General features: G+C 43.6%; 2 protein-coding genes across 9 annotated transcripts in view; one reads left to right on the top strand and one right to left on the bottom strand.

The window, feature by feature from the left end:
• The window catches only part of LOC109873992 (kelch-like protein 13), an 84,381-nt gene extending 77,637 nt beyond the window's left edge, over nucleotides 1-6,744 (bottom strand). The window contains exons 1-2 of one of the 5 annotated variants that reach the window (XM_031809235.1): nucleotides 6,605-6,744; nucleotides 1,155-1,240 (exon numbers count right to left, since the gene is read on the bottom strand). In XM_031809235.1, the coding sequence (XP_031665095.1) occupies nucleotides 1,155-1,219 (65 nt within the window). In that variant the 5' untranslated portion in view covers nucleotides 1,220-1,240; nucleotides 6,605-6,744. The remainder of the gene's footprint in view (nucleotides 1-1,154; nucleotides 1,241-6,604) is intronic. The other 4 variants (XM_031809236.1, XM_031809232.1, XM_031809233.1 and 1 more) reach the window with 4 other exon arrangements.
• On the top strand, nucleotides 5,774-19,215 carry LOC109874288 (WD repeat-containing protein 44-like). 4 transcript variants are annotated; one of them, XM_031809229.1, is made up of 20 exons: nucleotides 5,774-5,874; nucleotides 9,035-9,068; nucleotides 9,521-9,598; nucleotides 11,405-12,014; nucleotides 12,261-12,385; nucleotides 13,608-13,700; nucleotides 13,835-13,971; nucleotides 14,170-14,253; nucleotides 14,373-14,479; nucleotides 14,613-14,764; nucleotides 14,911-15,049; nucleotides 15,157-15,221; nucleotides 15,382-15,492; nucleotides 15,595-15,717; nucleotides 15,855-16,046; nucleotides 16,207-16,308; nucleotides 17,925-18,040; nucleotides 18,129-18,256; nucleotides 18,350-18,496; nucleotides 18,618-19,215. In XM_031809229.1, exons 4-20 carry the CDS (start codon nucleotides 11,474-11,476, stop codon nucleotides 18,734-18,736), a joined length of 2,481 nt encoding a protein of 826 aa, XP_031665089.1. In that variant the 5' UTR covers nucleotides 5,774-5,874; nucleotides 9,035-9,068; nucleotides 9,521-9,598; nucleotides 11,405-11,473; the 3' UTR covers nucleotides 18,737-19,215. The 4 variants fall into 4 exon arrangements, with proteins under 4 accessions (XP_031665089.1, XP_031665088.1, XP_020321729.1 ...); XM_031809228.1 differs by having other exon boundaries at nucleotides 5,788-5,874; nucleotides 15,157-15,230; XM_020466140.2 differs by lacking the exon at nucleotides 5,774-5,874 and adding an exon at nucleotides 8,036-8,580.
• The last annotated feature ends 50 nt before the right edge of the window (nucleotides 19,216-19,265 follow it).

Here is a 19,265-nt window from a genome sequence, read left to right as displayed (position 1 = left end):
GGCAATGACTGAAGCATTGCCCGTTAAGATCTGTTGTTGTGGTTATGGTCATGGAAATGACTGAAGGCAGGATTAGGTTAGACATCACAGCAACTTGTTTTGGTGGAAAGAAATACCGTTGTTTTTTTTTTTTTTTACAAATTGTATACTTGAGTAGTCAGAGCTCATCATTCTAACAAACCATAAGTCAAAATGCACTGACACAGATTCTAGTTAGAGCTAAATCTGTAACATTGTGTCATGAAAGCATTTCTAGTTGAGGCACTCCACTAAAATCTTCATGAAGTGCTCCGAGAAGACAAAATCCCTGAACAGCTGCTGCAACACACAGGAAGGCACAAAGGACAGGGGCTTAGAGAAGCCTAGCTGACACTACACCATAGAGGACACAGAAAAATACAGTCATGAGAGCAGCAGAATTTAAAATAGTCAACAGTCATGATGTTGTGAGTAATCTCCCCTGGCTCTCCACAATCACACAACTTCCTAATTCATTACCGTAGACGATAGTAACTGGCTTACAGATAAAAATCCACTCACAGCTTGAAATAAGGCATTAGTCACTTGGTCCAAAAACAACACGTCCCAAAGAGGGGCCTGGAGACAGGCCCAAAGAGGCAGCCATTTACCCAGCAACAGGGGGACAATGACAGCCCTCTGACAGACTGAGTCATGGATACATGCTGTAACCCAACCTGAATCACTGCTGCAGCATCGTCAACAGCTAAGTTAGCCCACACACACTGAGCTGCATGAACACTCCATACTGAGTCCATGTCTTTGACTCACTTTAAGATGTAATCAAGAATGTTACTTAACAGGCAAGTTCAAGTTAAAACAGAATATTCCAAATGATGCAAGAGGTAGAAACTCAGACTATCAAAAAGGAAATATTATTTTTGTTTAAAACCACAATTTCTATCTCTGTCTGTAAGAGAAAGCAAGCAGACCCGACAAAAAATACAAAAACACAAAAAATATTTAATGTCGTTAGACTAACTTCATATATTAATTAAGAGATGAGAGAATTACTAACGTTACATGTTCACACATAACATGAGAAAATCCAGAACGGCTAAACTGAGCCACTTCAGAGGAAAGTGAGGAACGCTGAATGATTGTGTATATAGATGTAGAAGAAATTTTGGACATACATTGCACAGTACCTGTCGTGCAGTCCGAGGGACATCGTCTCCCCTCTGTGTACAGGGTGCTCCATGCCCTCGCCAAAACCACACCACTGAAAAACAGGTGAACAATACATTAATGATATTGTCAGGGCTCTTCAAAGGTCATTTAGGTGATAATACAATCATCAACCCCTTCGCCTGTACACATGAATAGCCTAAAGAAAGTTTGTGGAGTGTTTGGAAAATCTAAGACCGGTTCAGTCCTATCCCACTTCTCCACTGTCACCTTCTGTCCCAGTGAAAGCCGAAGCTCAGGGCTGCGAGACCGCAAACTGGAAATGGGAGATGGACAATCTACACTACTTTAACAGTTGTCACAGTGCTACCCCCCTTGCCAACACTGACTGACTCCTAGCCAAACCCCGTTCCCCTGTTTAGTTTCAAAGTCATAAAATGCAATAGGCTAATCCCTTCCTGTAGTGCATTTGTTTTCAAACTCGCATTATAAACCGGGTAGTTTGGGTCCTGGATGCAGATTGGCTATAAGACGTGGTATATCAGACAATATACCACGGGTATGACACAAAAATAGGTGTTTACTGTTCTATTCATGCCAGTAACCAGTTTATAATAGCAATAAGGCTCGGACGATATACCGTAGAGCCCCTCCCCCCCCACCCCGAAATACCAAACGCCACTGCTTAGTATTACTATGTGTCAAATAAATTATATCCAGGTCTGGGCTCCAGCTATGCATTTGGTTTGATGACATCGAGCCACTTAACTAGCAAGTTAAGATCAAGCTTCTTGGTTACAGCAGAGACATTCAATCCCTTCCTGGATCAAGATCGCTGCGTCCAATAATTTTTTTGTGGAAATAGCACCCCTTGTGTGCACTTCCGGTAATACCGTATACCCCGGTATGGTACAGAAACAACATGACCATATGAAAATCTGGACACCGCCCATCCCAAATAAGGCACCTCAGGATATAACCCTGCCGGGCATGAATTTTAAGCCCGCAACGTTCAGGCCCTACCCAGGCCCGATAGCCAAATTTAAGGCCCTGCCGGGAACCAAAAATAACTTCCTCCTTTAGCAAATCCATTATAAATGTTGGGCCCGTCGGGCTCGTGTTGGGTAGCAGAGCTCTACCTCGTGGTTTGTCTTATAAGCAATATTGCTCAAATATAGTCATTCAAAAATCTACATTTAAGAGTTTGTTTCATTTTATTTCACCTTTATCCTAATTAACCTCATTATTAAATATTTTCAATAAGAGAGATAGGGTTGACCAAGTGGCACAGTGGTCTTAGGCACTGCATCTCAGTGCTAGAGGCGTCGCTACAGACCCCGGTTCGATTCCAGGCTGTATCACAACCGGCCGTGATTGGGAGTCTCATAGGGCGGCACACAATTGGCCCAGTGTCGTCCGGGCTAGGGTTTGGCCAGGGTAGGGTTTGGCCAGGGTAGGCCGTCATTGCAAATAAGAATTTCTTCTCAACTGACTTGCCTAGTTAAATAAAGGTTAAACACATGACAATGAAATGTTGTACAATTAAATAAGCAACAAATATTTCTCTCCCAAATGTCCACAAGGCCAGGTGGACAGAGCTCAGCTCTGCCTCCTCTCTTTTTCCATTTATTAGCAGCATGAGCATATGGCCTTTCTATTAATATTTCAGACTCATATTTTGGGGCGTTGTCTGCCATCTGTCCTCCCTGCACCCCACTGTTCAGCTTGGTCATGATTACAGTGGAGATCAGATGGGGTGATAATTGCAGCACAGTCTATGTGGATAGTTCAGTCCACAGGACCCCACCAGGGGTCTACATAGTCAGACAGAAGGACATAGGAAGCGAGGTGACAGAAAATGAAAAGCGAGTAGATAATATAGCGGTTAGTCTGCTACCTATAATAAAAGGTGACAACACCTGTGGCTTCCACACCATCCGAGCTAATTTTAGGTGCGCATAGTGGCATTAAAATTGTACAATTATGGAGCTACATTGCATATCCTAATGACTTAAAGCAGTGACAGAAATCTCTTCCTACCAGTCAGAATTCAGAAGCATATCAAAGTAGCTGGAGTTATCATACACGCAGTGCAACAGAGGCTGGGACATGACTTTAGTCTAGTCAAGCTGAAATGCAATTGGTTGGAAAAGACCAGTCCACGACCGGTGCCTAGCCTAATTTTCCCAAATAAAAGAAACTCCATGAAGATTGAAATTAACTCTAGTCTCTTGCTAAACAACATTTTATTCGATTTATTTTTATTTCACCTTTATTTAACCAGGTAGGCAAGTTGAGAACAAGTTCTCATTTACAATTACAACCTGGCCAAGATAAAGCAAAGCAGTTCGACATGTACAACAACACATGGAGTAAAACAAACATACAGTCAATAATACAGTAGAAAAATAAGTCTATATACAATGTGAGCAAATGAGGTGAGATAAGGGAGGTAAAGGCAAAAAAGGCCATGGTGGCAAAGTAAATACAATATAGCAAGTAAAAAATAAAATAATAATAAACACTGGAATGGTAGATTTGCAGTGGAAGAATGTGCAAAGTAGAGATAGAAATAATGGGGGTGCAAAGGAGCAAAATAAATAAATACAGTAGGGGGAGAGGTAGTTGTTTGGGATAAATTATAGATGGGCTATGTACAGGTGGAGTAATCTTTGAGCTGCTCTGACAGCTGGTGCTTAAAGCTAGTGAGGGGGATAAGTGTTTCCAGTTTCAGAGATGTTTGCAGTTCGTTCCAGTCATTGGCAGCAGAGAACTGGAAGGAGAGGCGGCCAAAGTAAGAATTGGTTTTGGGGGTGACCAGAGAAATATACCTGCTGGAGCGCGTGCTACAGGTGGGTGCTGCTATGGTGACCAGCGAGGTGAGATAAGGGGGGACTTTACCTAGCAGGGTCTTGTAGATGACCTGGAGCCAGTGGGTTTGGCGATGAGTATGAAGCGAGGGTCAGCCAACGAGAGCGTACCGGTCGCAGTGGTGGGTAGTATATGAGGCTTTGGTGACAAAACAGATGGCACTGTGATAGACTGCATCCAATTAATTGAGTAGGGTATTGGAGGCTATTTTGTAAATGACATCGCCAAAGTCGAGGATCAGTAGGATAGTCAGTTTTACAAGGGTATGTTTGGCAGCATGAGTGAAAGAGGCTTTGTTGCAAAATAGGAAGCCAATTCTAGATTTAATTTAGGATTGGAGATGTTTGATGTGAGTCTGGAAGGAGAGTTTACAGTCTTACCAGACACCTAGAATGTGGACAACTACAAATACCTAAGTCAGAACCGTCCAGAATAGTGATGTTGGACGGGCAGGCAGGTGCATGCATTTAGTTTTAATGAAATGCCTCCTGATCTTGAAAGTTTCCACCTGAGGACATGATTATAGGTCAGGCTAAGCCAGGAGAGGGCAACCTTGAAGAACTAAACTACTAGGCCTAGACGGGACAAACAAGGTTCAACCATGATCCTCCATCCAGAGAGGCCAAAACACAAAGCCAATCAGTGGCCATCTTGAACATGGCACGTTACTTGTTATTTTTGCAGATCAGTGGCAAAGGGCCCTTTGTTTGACTGTGAACAATGTGTAGACTATTTTCGCCAGTCACACTCAGGACAAAGAACACAAAAACACATCCAACATGGCCAACATAGAGAAAAACTAAGTCTGGCTTAGCAGACTAAACGCCACTCCATGGAGAAGGAAGTTTATGATGACTGCACCAACAGAGTGAAACAGAGACCAGGCTTTGTGGGATCTAGCTCCGACTACATTGATTCACCCAAGATCAAAACTTTCAATCAGGAAACACCTACACTATGCCTATGTTTGTCATCTGTACTTGCATGCCTTTGTTTGCTGAAATTCATACTTTGAGATTCAATTGACACATGTGCATTTGCACTGAGTTGTCATCTTTGAGAGACAGGAACGAGCAAAAGGTTGGTGGTTGTATTTGATTCACGTTTATTGAAAAAGTATGATTTCAGCAAACAAAGAAAGTCCAGTAACTACAGAGGACACATGTAAATCATGAAACGTCTACCATTTTACCTTTAAGTATTGACCATGGCTGAATCGATGTCGCCGGAGCTCAATTCCAAAGCCCGGTCTCTGCTCCACTCTGTTGGTGAAGTTCATCATAAACTTCCTTCTCCATGGAGTTTAGTCCACTAGGTCTGGCTAGCCTTTAGCCTACACAGAGGTTTTGATGTATACTATGTAGCCTACTGTACATGCTATGTAGTTGCCACATGTGGACAGATCTGACAAACATGTATCAAAAGGACAATTGGCATTGCACTAAAAAGGGCTCATGTGATGGGTGACGGTCTGCTACTTCCATAATGATATACTGATTTTGAAAGCAAATACGTGCATGCTCCATTGGGGCAGGTAACTAACTCATGACACCAGCTCCTCCAATAAACACATCCACCTTCTGAGTGCACCTATACCGACCCTATATTACAAACAAATTATTTACACGAGAAGGCCTTCTGACAGGTGATGCACAAATTGTCGAGCAATTGAGTGGGTCAAATTTCACATGGTTAAAGGTCATTAAATCATTAGCTAATGTCAGTTAATACGTTAACATAGATGATAAAGAGCAGAAAGAATGACATCTGAAACTAGAAAAAAGGACAGCGCCCAGTCGACGCCCTCAATTCAATATTCTAAACCTCAGTCTGTCACGCCGATATCGTGGTAACAAGGTAATTTATTATTAATAATAATGATCCATGCCTCACTTTCCTGGCGTTCATACTAGCTAACCAAAATATCAAATAGATAACAGTTAACTTGCTGCTGTACAGTCAACTGTTAGCTAGCTTTAAGTTTAACAACGAGTTAACCCCAGCGTAGCCATGCATGGAGGACATGACTACACATGTTTATTGGAAACTTCTAAAACTTTCACTAGCTTGCTAGCTGTCTAGCTAGCTACCTAGTATGACCACCACTACTGTTCAGAAAGTCTGAAAGTTAGGTAGCTAACGTTAGCTCGTAGTAACTACAGGCTGGATAGCTAGCTAGCTGTAACTACAGGCTGGATAGTTAGTTACAACACATCTTCATTCCAAACATTCATGATCACCTAAGTGAAAAGCTAAGGCAACAATTAGAAATAAAGGTGGAACGCATATTTATCTAGCTAGCTAGTTAGCTATCCTGGTGTGCTTAAACCCATTAAGCAGTGTCAATGTATACCAACTTCGCCGGGCGAGAGCATTTGTAGGAAGGACAAACCACACAGCATGGCTACCCGTGAAGTTAGTTAGCCAGCTGAAGCTACATCTTAAGCTACTTAGCTAGCTAGCTACTTCTTTAGCTAGTTACCCGTAATTGAAAACGTTGGGTTGCGTTTTATGTTGTATTCAACATTTTACATATAACAAGAGAATTTAAGACATTCTATAAACTTTTAAATAGAGAAATTCCTACCTGATACGTCCTTGTTTTCTTCTTAAACCCTCAAATCCACTCTACCCATAGATCTCACTAAGGTCCGCCTCCAACCTATCCAATGGTCGTTTGCAAGGAACGTGACGTAGCCACGCTGGTAAATGGTAGGATCATACGGCAATATTTTTCATAGTCGCAAAACTTAAATACCAAACAAAGTAGACGTGGTCCAGCTGGTGGTAGAATATGCCATTTACTGGAGTTGTGAAACCTCATAGAAGAAAGAAGAGTTCTGTAAATATCGATCTTGTTGGTTTTATTTATAAATCAATTTTATTGATAGCAATTTTTTTTGGAATTGTTTTTAACCAGATTAAGTGTGTTTTATTTCTGAGTCTGGTCTGGACCCCTGCAATTGAATTGGTTCGATGAACCACACTTTCCTTCAGACCTGAAGACTATGTTTGCTCCCCAAGCAAATGACTACTAACCACTGTTTCAAAAAGTTTGGGGTGATTGTGATGAGCCTTGCTATGCAAGGGTTGTTACACTATCCCCTCTATTCAGAGAGTGAATTCCCACACTTCACTATACCAAGTCTCTTATGTGTACAGTACATGGCATGCCTCTCTGATGGCTTCACAGTCGGACACCATTGTAGCAAACAGTGAAACACCCATTGTGGAACTCGAAACTAGGTATCTATTGCTAAACACTGGTGCAAAAGGGTTAAACCACTTGAGCTGTTCTTGTCTATTAATGTTCTGTATTATTTCATGTTTTGTGTGAACCCCAGGAAGAATAACTGCTGCTTTTGCAACAATAACTTATCTGAGCCCACTTCCAAGCCCACTCCTCTCTTCTCCTCCTCTCATATACTCATGGTCCCTGTCTCTCCTTCATATATAAACAAAGAGGGAACCTGATTTGGTCAATAGTCTACTTCTTTCAGGGCTGTTAATGAAGGATTCATGCGTATTGTACTTTTTTTTTCAGTAATAGTGTAATGATGACCCTTGCTTAGGATCAATACAATCCCCCCCAAAGTGGTATTTTTTGTGTTTTATTAGGATCCCCATTAGCTGTTGCAAAAGTAGCAGTTATTCTTCCTGGGTTCACACAAAACATGAAAAAACATGAAACATAGACAAGAAAAGCTTAAGTGAGTAAACCCTATATGAGCAGTGTTTATATATACCCAGTTTCGAGTTCCACAATGGGTGTTTCACGGTTTGCTACAATGGTGCCCGACTGTGAAGCCATCAGAGACGCATGCCATGGACTGTACACATGAGGACCATGAGGATATTTGTATTTTTACATTTTTTTTATTTAACCTTTATTTAACCAGGTAGGCCAGTTGAGAACAAGTTCTCATTTACATCAGTATGAGGGGAGGATACGAGAGGAGTGGGCTTGGAAGTGGGCTCAGATAAGTTATCGCGAGATTTCCGTGTGCGTTATTAATCTTTTGGGGTGTTCTTCCTTATTTGTGATCACACAAGCTACATTTGGCCTGGCTGCAGCCCTTTTTGTTGTTGTTGTTGTTGAGGAATACGCTAATGGGCAGGCGTTTTATCGTTAGACATTTAGTTCGGAGTATGTATTTATGAATTGATTCAAGAAACTTGGTAGTTACCTAGGTAAAAACTAGCGCTAAGTAACTTCGTTAACTAGCTGGTTACGTTAGCAGCCAGTTAGGAGTAGCTAGTACACACAGGTGAGTGGCCTCTCAAATGCATTAGCAACTTAGTAGCTAGCAACATCTGGGTGTATCCTAGCGAAGTAAGTGAGTTTTCAGTCTATGACCTTTTTATTTGCTGCACAAATTGGAAGTCTTCTTAACTTCGAACCGAACACAAATATAAATATTGCAACGATTTCCCTTAGTTTAGATGCATGCAGGGCCTCTACGATATCTAGTTCACGTTAGCTAGCTAAATGGCGTCAGATAGTGACACAGAGGAATTCTACGATGCTGCTGAAGACGTACATTTTACTCCACCGCCTAAATTGTAAGTTACCTTTCTGCTTACAGCTATTTTTAAAGAACTATGGTGTGGTTTTATATGCTGTGATTGGTATTGAAACGTTCTCAGATATGACGTAGATGATGCTGGCCATTGAGTTGCACCAGATGTTAGCAAGAGATAACATTGTTTTGTTCATACATTCAGTGTTTTTTCTGTAGCTAATAAAGGAACAAAAACAGTAGTTATCATTATTTGACAACAATAACGACTCATCTGTCTGGATGATTTTGCCTTGTTTACTCCCATTACTCCCATCTTTTTAATGATTCAAATGTTGTGGGGAGATCAATTCCCCAAGTCTACCAACAGGAATGGTGTTTTCACGGTGAACAATGTGTAAGGGAGAGAGAAGTCTGACTTGTCTCTTTGACACACAACCATATCAGGACTAGTCTTGTGACTAACACACTTTTACACATCTTTTTTTATTGCTTAGGACACCGACACAGTTTGTTCTTCCCACACCTCCGGTATGTTTAATTCTTACTAGCATTTTACAGTTTTGAACATTTGTTTCTAACAGCCATCTCCTTTTAAAGAGTGAAGTTTAACTTTGGAGCGGCATATCAAAGACTGTAACCCAAAGTGCTGGTTTTAGTTAAATCATTACTTAAAAGGCATATCTGCTGTTAACTACTTTCAAATGAGCTAGCTAGAGGATGGCTTTTAAGTGCTCTATTGAGGTTAAAGTTAACACAACTTTAAGTGGGATTGTTTGCAATAAGCAGTTTGCTACTGCATGTCCTGAGTTGCCAGTGAAATTATGTTTTAAATACTCTATTCAGGACACTTTCATCTCATTTTACTAGTAAAATATTACAAAACATAAGCACATCCCAGCATTTTAAAGTGCTTGGATGCACTGTATGAGGTTGTTTGACTCTCCCTTTTGTTTTTGTGCCTTTGTTTTGTGTTCCTGCAGGGGGTGGTAGAGAGCCCACCAGAGGACGTGGCTGTTGGGCTGGCCACACTTGAGGCACGCCAAGATGACCCCATCCAGGTATTTCCTCATCTTCAAATCTATGCCAACACTTATGAATCCCTACTCAGATGGGGCATTGTGAATGTCATTACGACGCAAAGTTTTGTTTTATTCCCTGTGATTAAAAAAAGAAAAATCACTGAGTATGTGTTGTTCATGTCTAAATGTTTATTTTTTATGGTGGCTGAGTCCTGGGATTTATGTAAATGTAGCTAGTCTCACTGTTCTATGGAGTCCCTGCCAGTGAGGGGTGTATTACACCACTAAGTGGTCTAGGTCATTAAAGGGGAACTGGGGGGGGGGGGTCCCGAGTGGCCGCAGCGGTGTAAGGCACTGCATCTCAGTGCTTGAGGCGTCACTACAGACACGCTGGTTCAAATCCAGGCTGTATCGCAACCGGCTGTGATTGGGAGTCCCATAGGGTGGTGCACAATTGGCCCAGAGTCGTTCGTGTTTGGCCAGTGTAGAACGTCATTTTAAATAAGAATTTGTTCTTAACTATCTTGCCTAGTTAAAGGTTCAATAAAAAACCTGCACCCTTTTGGCTTGCTCCTCAAGAAATGCTGGCAGAAGCCAAATGCGAGTTGGTTTGGGGGTGTGGTTTGATGTGGGGGTTTCTTGACACACCAATCGGTCAGAACCTTGCCTGCAACCGTTTCCCCCCCCACTCAATCACATCAAACATATCTCCTGCAGACTGAGTTCAATAAACACATGCAGATGTATAGTGAGATGCTGGAGGAAGCTTTGAATAGGTCAGTAGCCTACAGAGTAATGTGAGAAGAATGCAATTGCTGAATTTATGTAGATATTCTAAACTAAGTGTTTTGATAACTTTCACATGTAATAACAGGTCCATGTAGAATAAACATAATACCATAGAAGCAGTGCTCTGCTAATATAACAATGTATATCTTTCATTCTCATTCCCAGTTGATACAGATACTGTGCCTATTGGTGTTAATGGAGGCTACCTTGGCACATATTAACACCGAGTGCCAGGTCTCTCTCCATTCAGAAACATCAGTATCAAGCCTGTCTCTTAGTCTGAAACATCACGTCTCCATGTGCTGGCTCCATACATGTTTCTGTGAACACATACACACATAGAACACTGACTATTACCAATGGCAGTTAGGATAGGTAATATCTGACATACAAACAGGTACTATGTGGAAATTTGAACAGGTCAGATAAAACCTACCCTACTATGGTCTCCTCATCAATTGACTGAGTCTGCCGTTTGGCAAAAGCATCTCCAGTCCATCAGTGGAAATAGGCAGAGTTCATCAGTGATACATGGAAAGAAAAGGGTGTTGCTATTACTGGACATTTGTGCTGTACTTTATTATTAGTAATCACCTCATTGTGGAGGTGTTGAGTGCCAGGTCTCTCCTGCATCTCATGCATCTGAACACATACGGTGTCTTCAGAAAGTATTCATGCCCTTGACTTATTCCACATTCAAATCGGTTGTTGATCAGTGTTTAGCTCCATTCCGTTTATTTTTTTTATCCTGAAAACTCCCCAGTCTTAATGATTACAAGCATACCCATAAACTGAAAATATGGAGAGTGGTACTCCATAATGTGCTGGATTGGATGCCACATGCCATTTTCAAAGGGATTAGTTGGTTTTTAGCGGCAGTCGCTCTTTAAAATCAATGCACACAGCCCCTCAACATTTGTCTGTCTAATCCTTCTCCACACCCCTCTTTCACCGTGACTCAATACAAGAACAACCTCTTCATTAGAGGAACATCCTGTTATGAGAACTTCCCTTTGGATGATGATGTTTTCATCTGCGATGTCTTGTTCCTCCTAGATCATCGACAGCATCATTGAGGAGAGCCAGAAGGGAATTGTGGTGGAGGAGGCTCTGTTGAAGGGAGAGATGGATGTTGAGACGAGGGCGGAGTCAGTGGTGAAGAAGGAGAATAAGGCCCCTGTAGAACCAGAGCATCCTGCTGTGGAACCTCAGCCTGTGGTTGAGAGATCAGAGCAGCCTCAGGAACAGCATGGAGCGTGTGCCATGGTTCTCCCAGACATCCCCGGCCCGTCAGTTGGGTCACAGGAGCATGTCCAGCCCCCAGACATCACCAGCACCCTGGGTCAGAGTCAACCAGACCTCCCGCCGGACCTCCCTGACCTACCCCGGGTGTCTGCAGAGGACAGGGAGCAGAGACCTGCAGACATCCTAGACCAGGTCCCCCTCACAGACAAGAAGCTATGTGACTCCACCGACCCTGGGCCTTCTAAAGCCCCACGGCAGTTCACTGTAGAGCCTGACATTGTGGCCAGCACCAAGAAGCCTCTGCCCTCACGCCCCCCTCCTCCCAGCGGAGCTCCTCCTCCACGACCACCTCCCCCATCCCGACCTGCTCTACCCCTCAGCAAGAAGTCCCAGGAGTGTATGAGGCCCACGGGACTGGATGGTAAATAACGCTGTACTTGTTTCTCCACACACCCAATTGCATAAGGTCAATAGACTGAATGCTGATATGCATGTCAATTAAAAATGTTCCTACAGGGCGTAAATACATTGACCTCTCATAAATGTTCACTTCTGTCCCCACACCTCTACTTATAATTTCTATTAAAATTGTTTAACAATGGAGACAAGGTTACTGTGTTGACCTTTGACCCTGTGTGTCTGCTGTGTGATTGGCCTTTGTGTGCAGTGGAGCCAGAGGAGCCGTGTGGCCTGGTGTCTCCTAGCAGCACAGTGAGAGGCATCACCAAGGATCTGCAGCACTCTCTGGACTTGGCCAGTGCCACCAGCGGGGACAAGGTGGTCACAGCACAGGTCAGTTGGTATTTGTTTCCCATGCGTTCCATTGGCACAGGACACAGGTCCACTAATTGTTGCCCAAGAAGTACAGTGCATTCGGGAAGTATTCAGACCACTTCCCTTTTTCACATTTTGTTACGTTACAGCCTTATTCTAAAATGTATTACATTCTATTAGCAGTCGGGGGAGAAGGGCCTTGGTCAGGGAGGTAACCCCGATGGTCAGTCTGACAGAGCCTCAAAGTGGAGATGGGAGAACCTTCTAGAAGGACAACCATCTCTGCAGCACTCCACCAATCAAGCCTTTATGTTCGAGTGGCCAGACGGAAGCCACTCCTCAGTAAAAGGCACATAACAGCCCGCTTGGAGTTTGCCGAAAGGCACCTAAAGGACCTCTGATCACGATAAACAAGGTTCTCTGGTCTGATGAAACCAAGATTTAATTGTTTGTCCTGAATGCCAAGCGTCACATCTGGAGGAAACCTGGCACCATCCCTACGGTGAAGCATGACGGTGGCAGCATCATGCTGTGGGAATGTTTTTCAGCGGCAGGGACTAGGAGACTAGTCAGGATCGAGGGAAAGCTGAACAGAGCAAAGTACAGGGAGATTCTTGCTGAAAACCTGCTCCAGAGCGCTCAGGACCTCACTGGGGTGAAGGTTCACCTTCCAACAGGACAACAACCCTAAGCACAGAGCCAAGACAACGCAGGAGTGGCTTCGGGACAAGTCTCAATGTCCTTGAGTGGCCCGCACTTGAATCTGATCTAACATCTCTGGAGAGACCTGAAAATAGCTGTGCAGTGACAATCCCCATCCAACCTGACCGAGCTTGAGAGGATCTGCAGGGAAGAATGGGAGAAGTTCCCCAAATGCAGGTGTGCCAAGCTTGTACCGTCATACCCAAGAAGACTCGAGGCTGTAATCGCTGCCAAAGGTGCTTCAACAAAGTACTGCGTAAAGAGTCTGAATACTTATGTAAATGTGATATTTCAGTTTATTTTTAATACATTTGCAAAAATGTCTAAACCGGTTTTTGCTTTGTCATTATTGGGTATTGTGTGTAGATTGATTGAGGGGGGGAAAAAACAATCAATTTTAGAATAAGGCTGTAACGTAACAAAATGAGGGAAAAGGGAGGTGGTTTGAATACTTTCTGAATGCACTGTATATATTCTTCTGCACCTGGTGAACACTTTTGAATACCTGTTAGTTAACACCTAGTGTGTGTTCCCACAGGAGAATGAGGATGAGCAGGCATCCGGTCCCATTGATGACTCTCTAGGTCCTCAGCGCCCACGCTCCAACTCTGGCAGAGAGCTGACTGATGAGGTACATATCGTCGTCTCTGTGTCTTCCTTTCATTCAGCCTTCAGCTCCTTTTGTACAGGCTTGCTTCTGTCTACACATACCTTTTTGAGTGTGTATTTCCAATTAATTGATTGGGTGTGCTGTCTCTGTAATAGGAGATCCTGGCGAGTGTGATGATCAAGAATCTGGACACTGGGGAGGAGATCCCTCTGATCCAGGCAGAGGAGAAGCTTCCTACAGGGATCAACCCACTCACATTACACATCATGAGGAGGACCAAGGAGTACATCACGTAAGAACTGCTCCTGTTACTTAAACTATTCTAATATCTCATGGGCTCACACCAAATCCCTGGTATATGGTTAAAAACATACAGCTATATAATCATTCCCCTGTGCTAACAGATTGCTTTGGTAAGGATATAGTGAGTAGCACTCACATGCAGCAATACAGAAGAGGATATCACCGTTTGTTCCTTTTTTCCTGTCAGGAATGACGCAGCACAGTCCGATGATGATGACAGAGGCCAGGCTCCGCTGACTGACACAGACGGAGGGAAGCTGAAACAGAAAACGTAAGACTTGGAACAGTGCCCTGCCTCTTGCTGTGGTTACAGTCTTTCCTTTCTGCTGCTGTGACAGAGCCTGTGATAAAGTTCATGGAGTTTTGTCTCCTCTGTCTTCACTCGCCCAGCACTCGGCTGAAGAAGTTCCTGGGCAAGTCTGTGAAGAGGGCCAAGCATCTGGCTGAGGAGTATGGGGAGAAGGCCGTCAACAAGGTGAAGAGTGTACGTGATGAAGGTATGCCAAACCCCACAGCCCCACCCCAATCACATGCCTGCTTGTTTTCATGATGGACATATTTTAGTATTTGCTCTTCATCAGTTGGTCAGTAGTTTTGCTCCTGTTTAGTCTCACTGCGTGGTTGTCTCAGTTTTCCATAACGACCAGGATGACCCGTCGTCCAGTGACGATGAGGGGATGCCCTACACCCGGCCTGTCAAGTTCAAGGCAGCCCACAGCTTCAAGGGTCCCTTCGACTTTGATCAGGTTAAGGTGGTCCAGGACCTGAGCGGGGAGCACATGGTAAGATTGTGTGTTAATGTGCCAGTGCTTTCATTTCATTAAACAATTGACTACTGCCGTGACTGAAGCATATGTTACCATGAATGTAGATGTAAAACGTGAGTATATGTATATTTTACCAAACCCTTGTTCCGTGGTTCCCTCAGGGTGCAGTGTGGACCATGAAGTTCTCTCACTGCGGGAGGCTGTTGGCGACAGCAGGCCAGGACAACGTGGTGCGAATCTGGGTTCTGAAAAATTCCTTTGACTACTTCAACAACATGAGGGCAAAGTACAACACTGAAGGTAGGTAGACCGTGAGTAGTTTAGTTTCTCTCTCTACCACAGCTTTGGAAAATGTAAGGCTTGTTTGGTGGGTTTCTCATGGTTCCTCCCTTTATGTTGTCAACCAGGTCGTGTGTCTCCCTCTCCCTCTCAGGAAAGCCTGTGTTCCTCCAAATCAGACACGGACGGTGGGGTGAGTAAGGTTAGGACCCATATGTGATATAATCAGATGCATGGTTTATTTGTGTTAACTCAAACTACTATAGGAGGTAATAGCTCAATCACACCCAGTTGTCCAGAAGGTCTAACTTAACTGGTGTTACCATTCAGACCTCAGTGTCTTCTGTTCCCAGATGAGCAGTGTTCCTGAAGACCCTGAGGACAAGAATCTCCCCTTCCGCCAAGTCCCGTTCTGCAAGTACAAGGGTCATACAGCTGACCTGCTTGACCTGTCCTGGTCAAAGGTGATACTCCAAATCCCTTTCCTCCTCCCTCTTTAAAGAAATACAACACTCCCAAATGACTGTACACTGTGTCCTAATATTCCCTGTGTTCTTTGTTTCCAGAACTACTTCCTGCTTTCCTCGTCGATGGATAAGACCGTCCGACTGTGGCACATATCCAGGAGAGAGTGTCTATGTTGCTTTCAGCATATTGACTTTGTCACAGCCATCGCTTTCCATCCCAGAGTAAGTGGGCCTCTGTGAGCTTGTGCCTTTGTTAGTGCGTGTTTAGGTTTAAGTATGGCCCTTTAAGTGCAGAGTGAGTTGGCTATATTTGTGTTCTGACTCGGATAGCCAGACTAATTATCTGTTATTTCTCCTAGGATGACAGGTACTTTCTGAGTGGCTCTCTGGATGGGAAACTGCGTCTGTGGAACATCCCAGACAAGAAGGTGGCTCTGTGGAATGAGGTGGATGGACAAACACGCCTCATCACTGCTGCCAACTTCTGCCAGAACGGGAAGTATGCAGTCATTGGCACCTACGATGGCCGCTGCATCTTCTACGACACAGAGGTACGGTGGAGGGAGAATTATACACTGTTCCTCAAGTTTGAAGAATCATTATTTCAGCCAATGTTTGATGATTCTTTGAGCAGTACAATGGCTGAACATAATTATGAAAATGAGGAACACAGGAAATGGTACACCATTTCTAAGTTGGTTCTTTTTTCAGCGCCTTAAATACCACACCCAGATCCATGTACGGTCAACCCGAGGCAGGAACCGAGTGGGACGGAAAATCACAGGCATCGAGCCTCTGCCTGGAGAGAACAAGGTATAGCCATGCTCTGATGAACTTGCCATAGACATGCCTCTCTGGAGATGACCTACTAGTGACCAATGTTCCCACTAAGCTGCACGCTCCCCGGGACTGCCGCGCAGAAGAAATATCAGCCCACGCAGAGAAACACAAGATTGAACATCAATCAACTTTCTCTAGTTTTCCCCCTTAGTTAACACTTAACATTTCCCTTTACTGTGGGAATTGTGATCAAGTCAACACATTATCCACTTTCAATGCAACATACCGAAACTAACTGCAAGAGATTTTGTTGTAGGTAGGCAGAATGCATCGGCGTAGGATTCCATTTTATTGTCACGCACGACTCAGCCCATACTCTGGTCATGCTGCAACGGTTTGTGTAATCAGAGCTGCAGGAGGCCTATATGCAAATAGACAATTGGAAAGTATTCAGACCCTGTCACTTTTTTTTGTTATGTTACAGCTGTATTCTAAAATCAATTAAATAAAAATCCCCAATATACACACAATACCCCATAATGACAAAGTAAATTTGTCTAAAAATGGCTATACACCTGTTTTTACATTGTCATTATGGGGGGAGGTGTTGTGTGTTTATATATTTACCTTAACTAGGCAAGTCAGTTAAGAACCAATTCTAATTTACAATGACTGCCAAACCCTAACCTGGATGACCCTGGGCCAATTGTGCACCGCCCTATGGAACTCCCAATCACGGACGGTTGTGATAAAGCCTGGAATCAAACCAGGGTCTGTAGTGACTCCTCTAGCGCTGAGATGCAGTGCCTTAGACCACTGCGCCACTCGGGGGCCCCTTGATGAGGGGCAAAAAATGATTAAATCAATCAAAAACAATCAATTTCAGAATAAGGCTGTAAAGTAACAAAATGTGGAAAAAGTCAAGGGGTCTGAATACTTTCCAAATGCACTGTATGGATCTGTGCCATTCACTTTGAACTGGACTGTGTCCAGGGTGAGTGGTCGTGAGTAGATGCGCTTGTTCTGAGATCAAAGCAAGAGCTGCATGTAGCCGCATATGCACATTTGTTCAAATCCTTTGCTAGTTAGTGAGTTATTAGCCCATTTTTATAGATAATTTGGGGGAGTGATTGCAATGGATGTGATTGCTTCCTATAAAGAGCACAAAATTAGTACATTTCTAGACATCTTGAAAAGTATGTATTTTGGGTATTTTGAGACAGGTTGAATAAGCTAAGTAGCCAATAGGCAGCGGGTAGTATCATTTGTCTGATTCTCTAATAATGGTTGGGGAATAATAATAATGCATTTTATTTTGTAAAGTGGTTTCTTGCATCAAACACATTTTCAGTCACCTCCTTGTCTGACGGACAAGTGGATAAACAGGTTGTCAAGCCCTGCATGTTTTTTGGAATGCAGGCCTACATTGAACACCACACAAAGGCTGCTACAGTAGGCTGAATGATAAACTGCTATCATGTTAAAATGTTATGGGATGCATTTTCTCGATTGTTTTTGACGGCAAGCCACTCTGGTAGGCCTACCTTATGATCAAATAGCCACAGTAGCCTACTTGACCACTTAACTTAAAATTGAGGGTACGTTGCTAGTGACAGTTGTCCGTTAGCTAAGTCTCTTTATTTTATTAGATTCTGGTAACCTCCAATGACTGCAGGATCCGCCTGTATGACCTGCGGGACCTGTCTCTGTCCATGAAGTACAAGGGTTATGTCAACAGCAGTAGTCAGATCAAAGCCAGCTTCAGGTGAGAACAACTCCACCTCAGTCCGCCATGTTGTTCAGTGTTGCCGATCAACAAATCGTGAGGAACTGCGACGCTCTTTATTTTCCAGCCATGACTATTCGTTCATTGTGAGTGGCTCAGAAGACAAGTACGTGTACATCTGGAGCACCTACCATGATCTGAGCAAGTTTACCTCTGTACGACGAGACCGCAATGACTTCTGGGAGGGAATTAAAGGTACCTAGATACTGTTGTGGAGCTCAGGTCTTTACTGTTAACATTAATGTTTGGTTGTAGTATCCCTCCGCTAAGTCTAGTCTTGTCTTTCAGCCCACAATGCAGTAGTGACATCGGCCATTTTCGCCCCCCATCCTAACCTGATCGTCCCCCAGGAGGTGGGGGCAGAGAAAGCGGGGGCTGGGGCCGATGCAGAGTGTAAGAGCGTGGACTCCACTGATTCCGAGACAATTCCCTCAGGTATAGCATGCCGGTTTTGATATGCTTAGACTAATCAGAGGGATTACCATAAACTGATATGGTTTGTGTTGAGTGGATATTAAAACACTTGTATGCTTAACATGGTATTTCTTGTCCACAGGGGCTCTGAAGGCCGATCATACAGAGGTTCTGCTCTCTGCTGACTTCACCGGCGCCATTAAAGTTTTCATCAATGTAAAAAAAATACTGAGCACTTCTGCCTTAAAGGCTTCACCCTGAACATATACTGAACTCTTGTCAGTGTGCAGTCCTACCATGGAGGCAGAGCAACCCGCTGCCCTGCCAATGCTTCTAAAACCGGACAATTTCCTACTGGTGAGTGCTCCGGGAGGGAGGAGTTACCCTCCGGAGAACAGGGACCCTAAAGTAGAGGATGATGATGGGAAGGTGGCTCCCAGATGTCCTGTCACAAAGCACAAGTACGCTGTGTTTAAAGTAACGCAGGTTTGTGAGACTGGATCAGATCGTATAGTAGGACCAGAATTTGGTTAAACAAGTGCAGTGTGGACGGTTATGTACGTTTTTTTTTTTTGTGTCAGTTTTAACGGGCACTGTCTTACTCTGAACTTCACTGCTTTTCTAGTACCCTCTCCTCCTTGCCAGGAATGTCAGTCTTAAAATTAAAACCAACTCTAATCATTTCGGTTACATCTGTGTCTTTATGTTATGAAAAATAAAATGGAACCACTTTAAGGATAGTGCTCTCATTCCATTTTTTCCATGGAGATAAGATTAGTTTCCAATGCTG

The sequence above is a fragment of the Oncorhynchus kisutch genome, linkage group LG29, assembly GCF_002021735.2.
Source record: "Oncorhynchus kisutch isolate 150728-3 linkage group LG29, Okis_V2, whole genome shotgun sequence".
NCBI lineage: Eukaryota > Metazoa > Chordata > Actinopteri > Salmoniformes > Salmonidae > Oncorhynchus > Oncorhynchus kisutch.
This window is presented reverse-complemented; position numbering and strand designations above follow the sequence as displayed.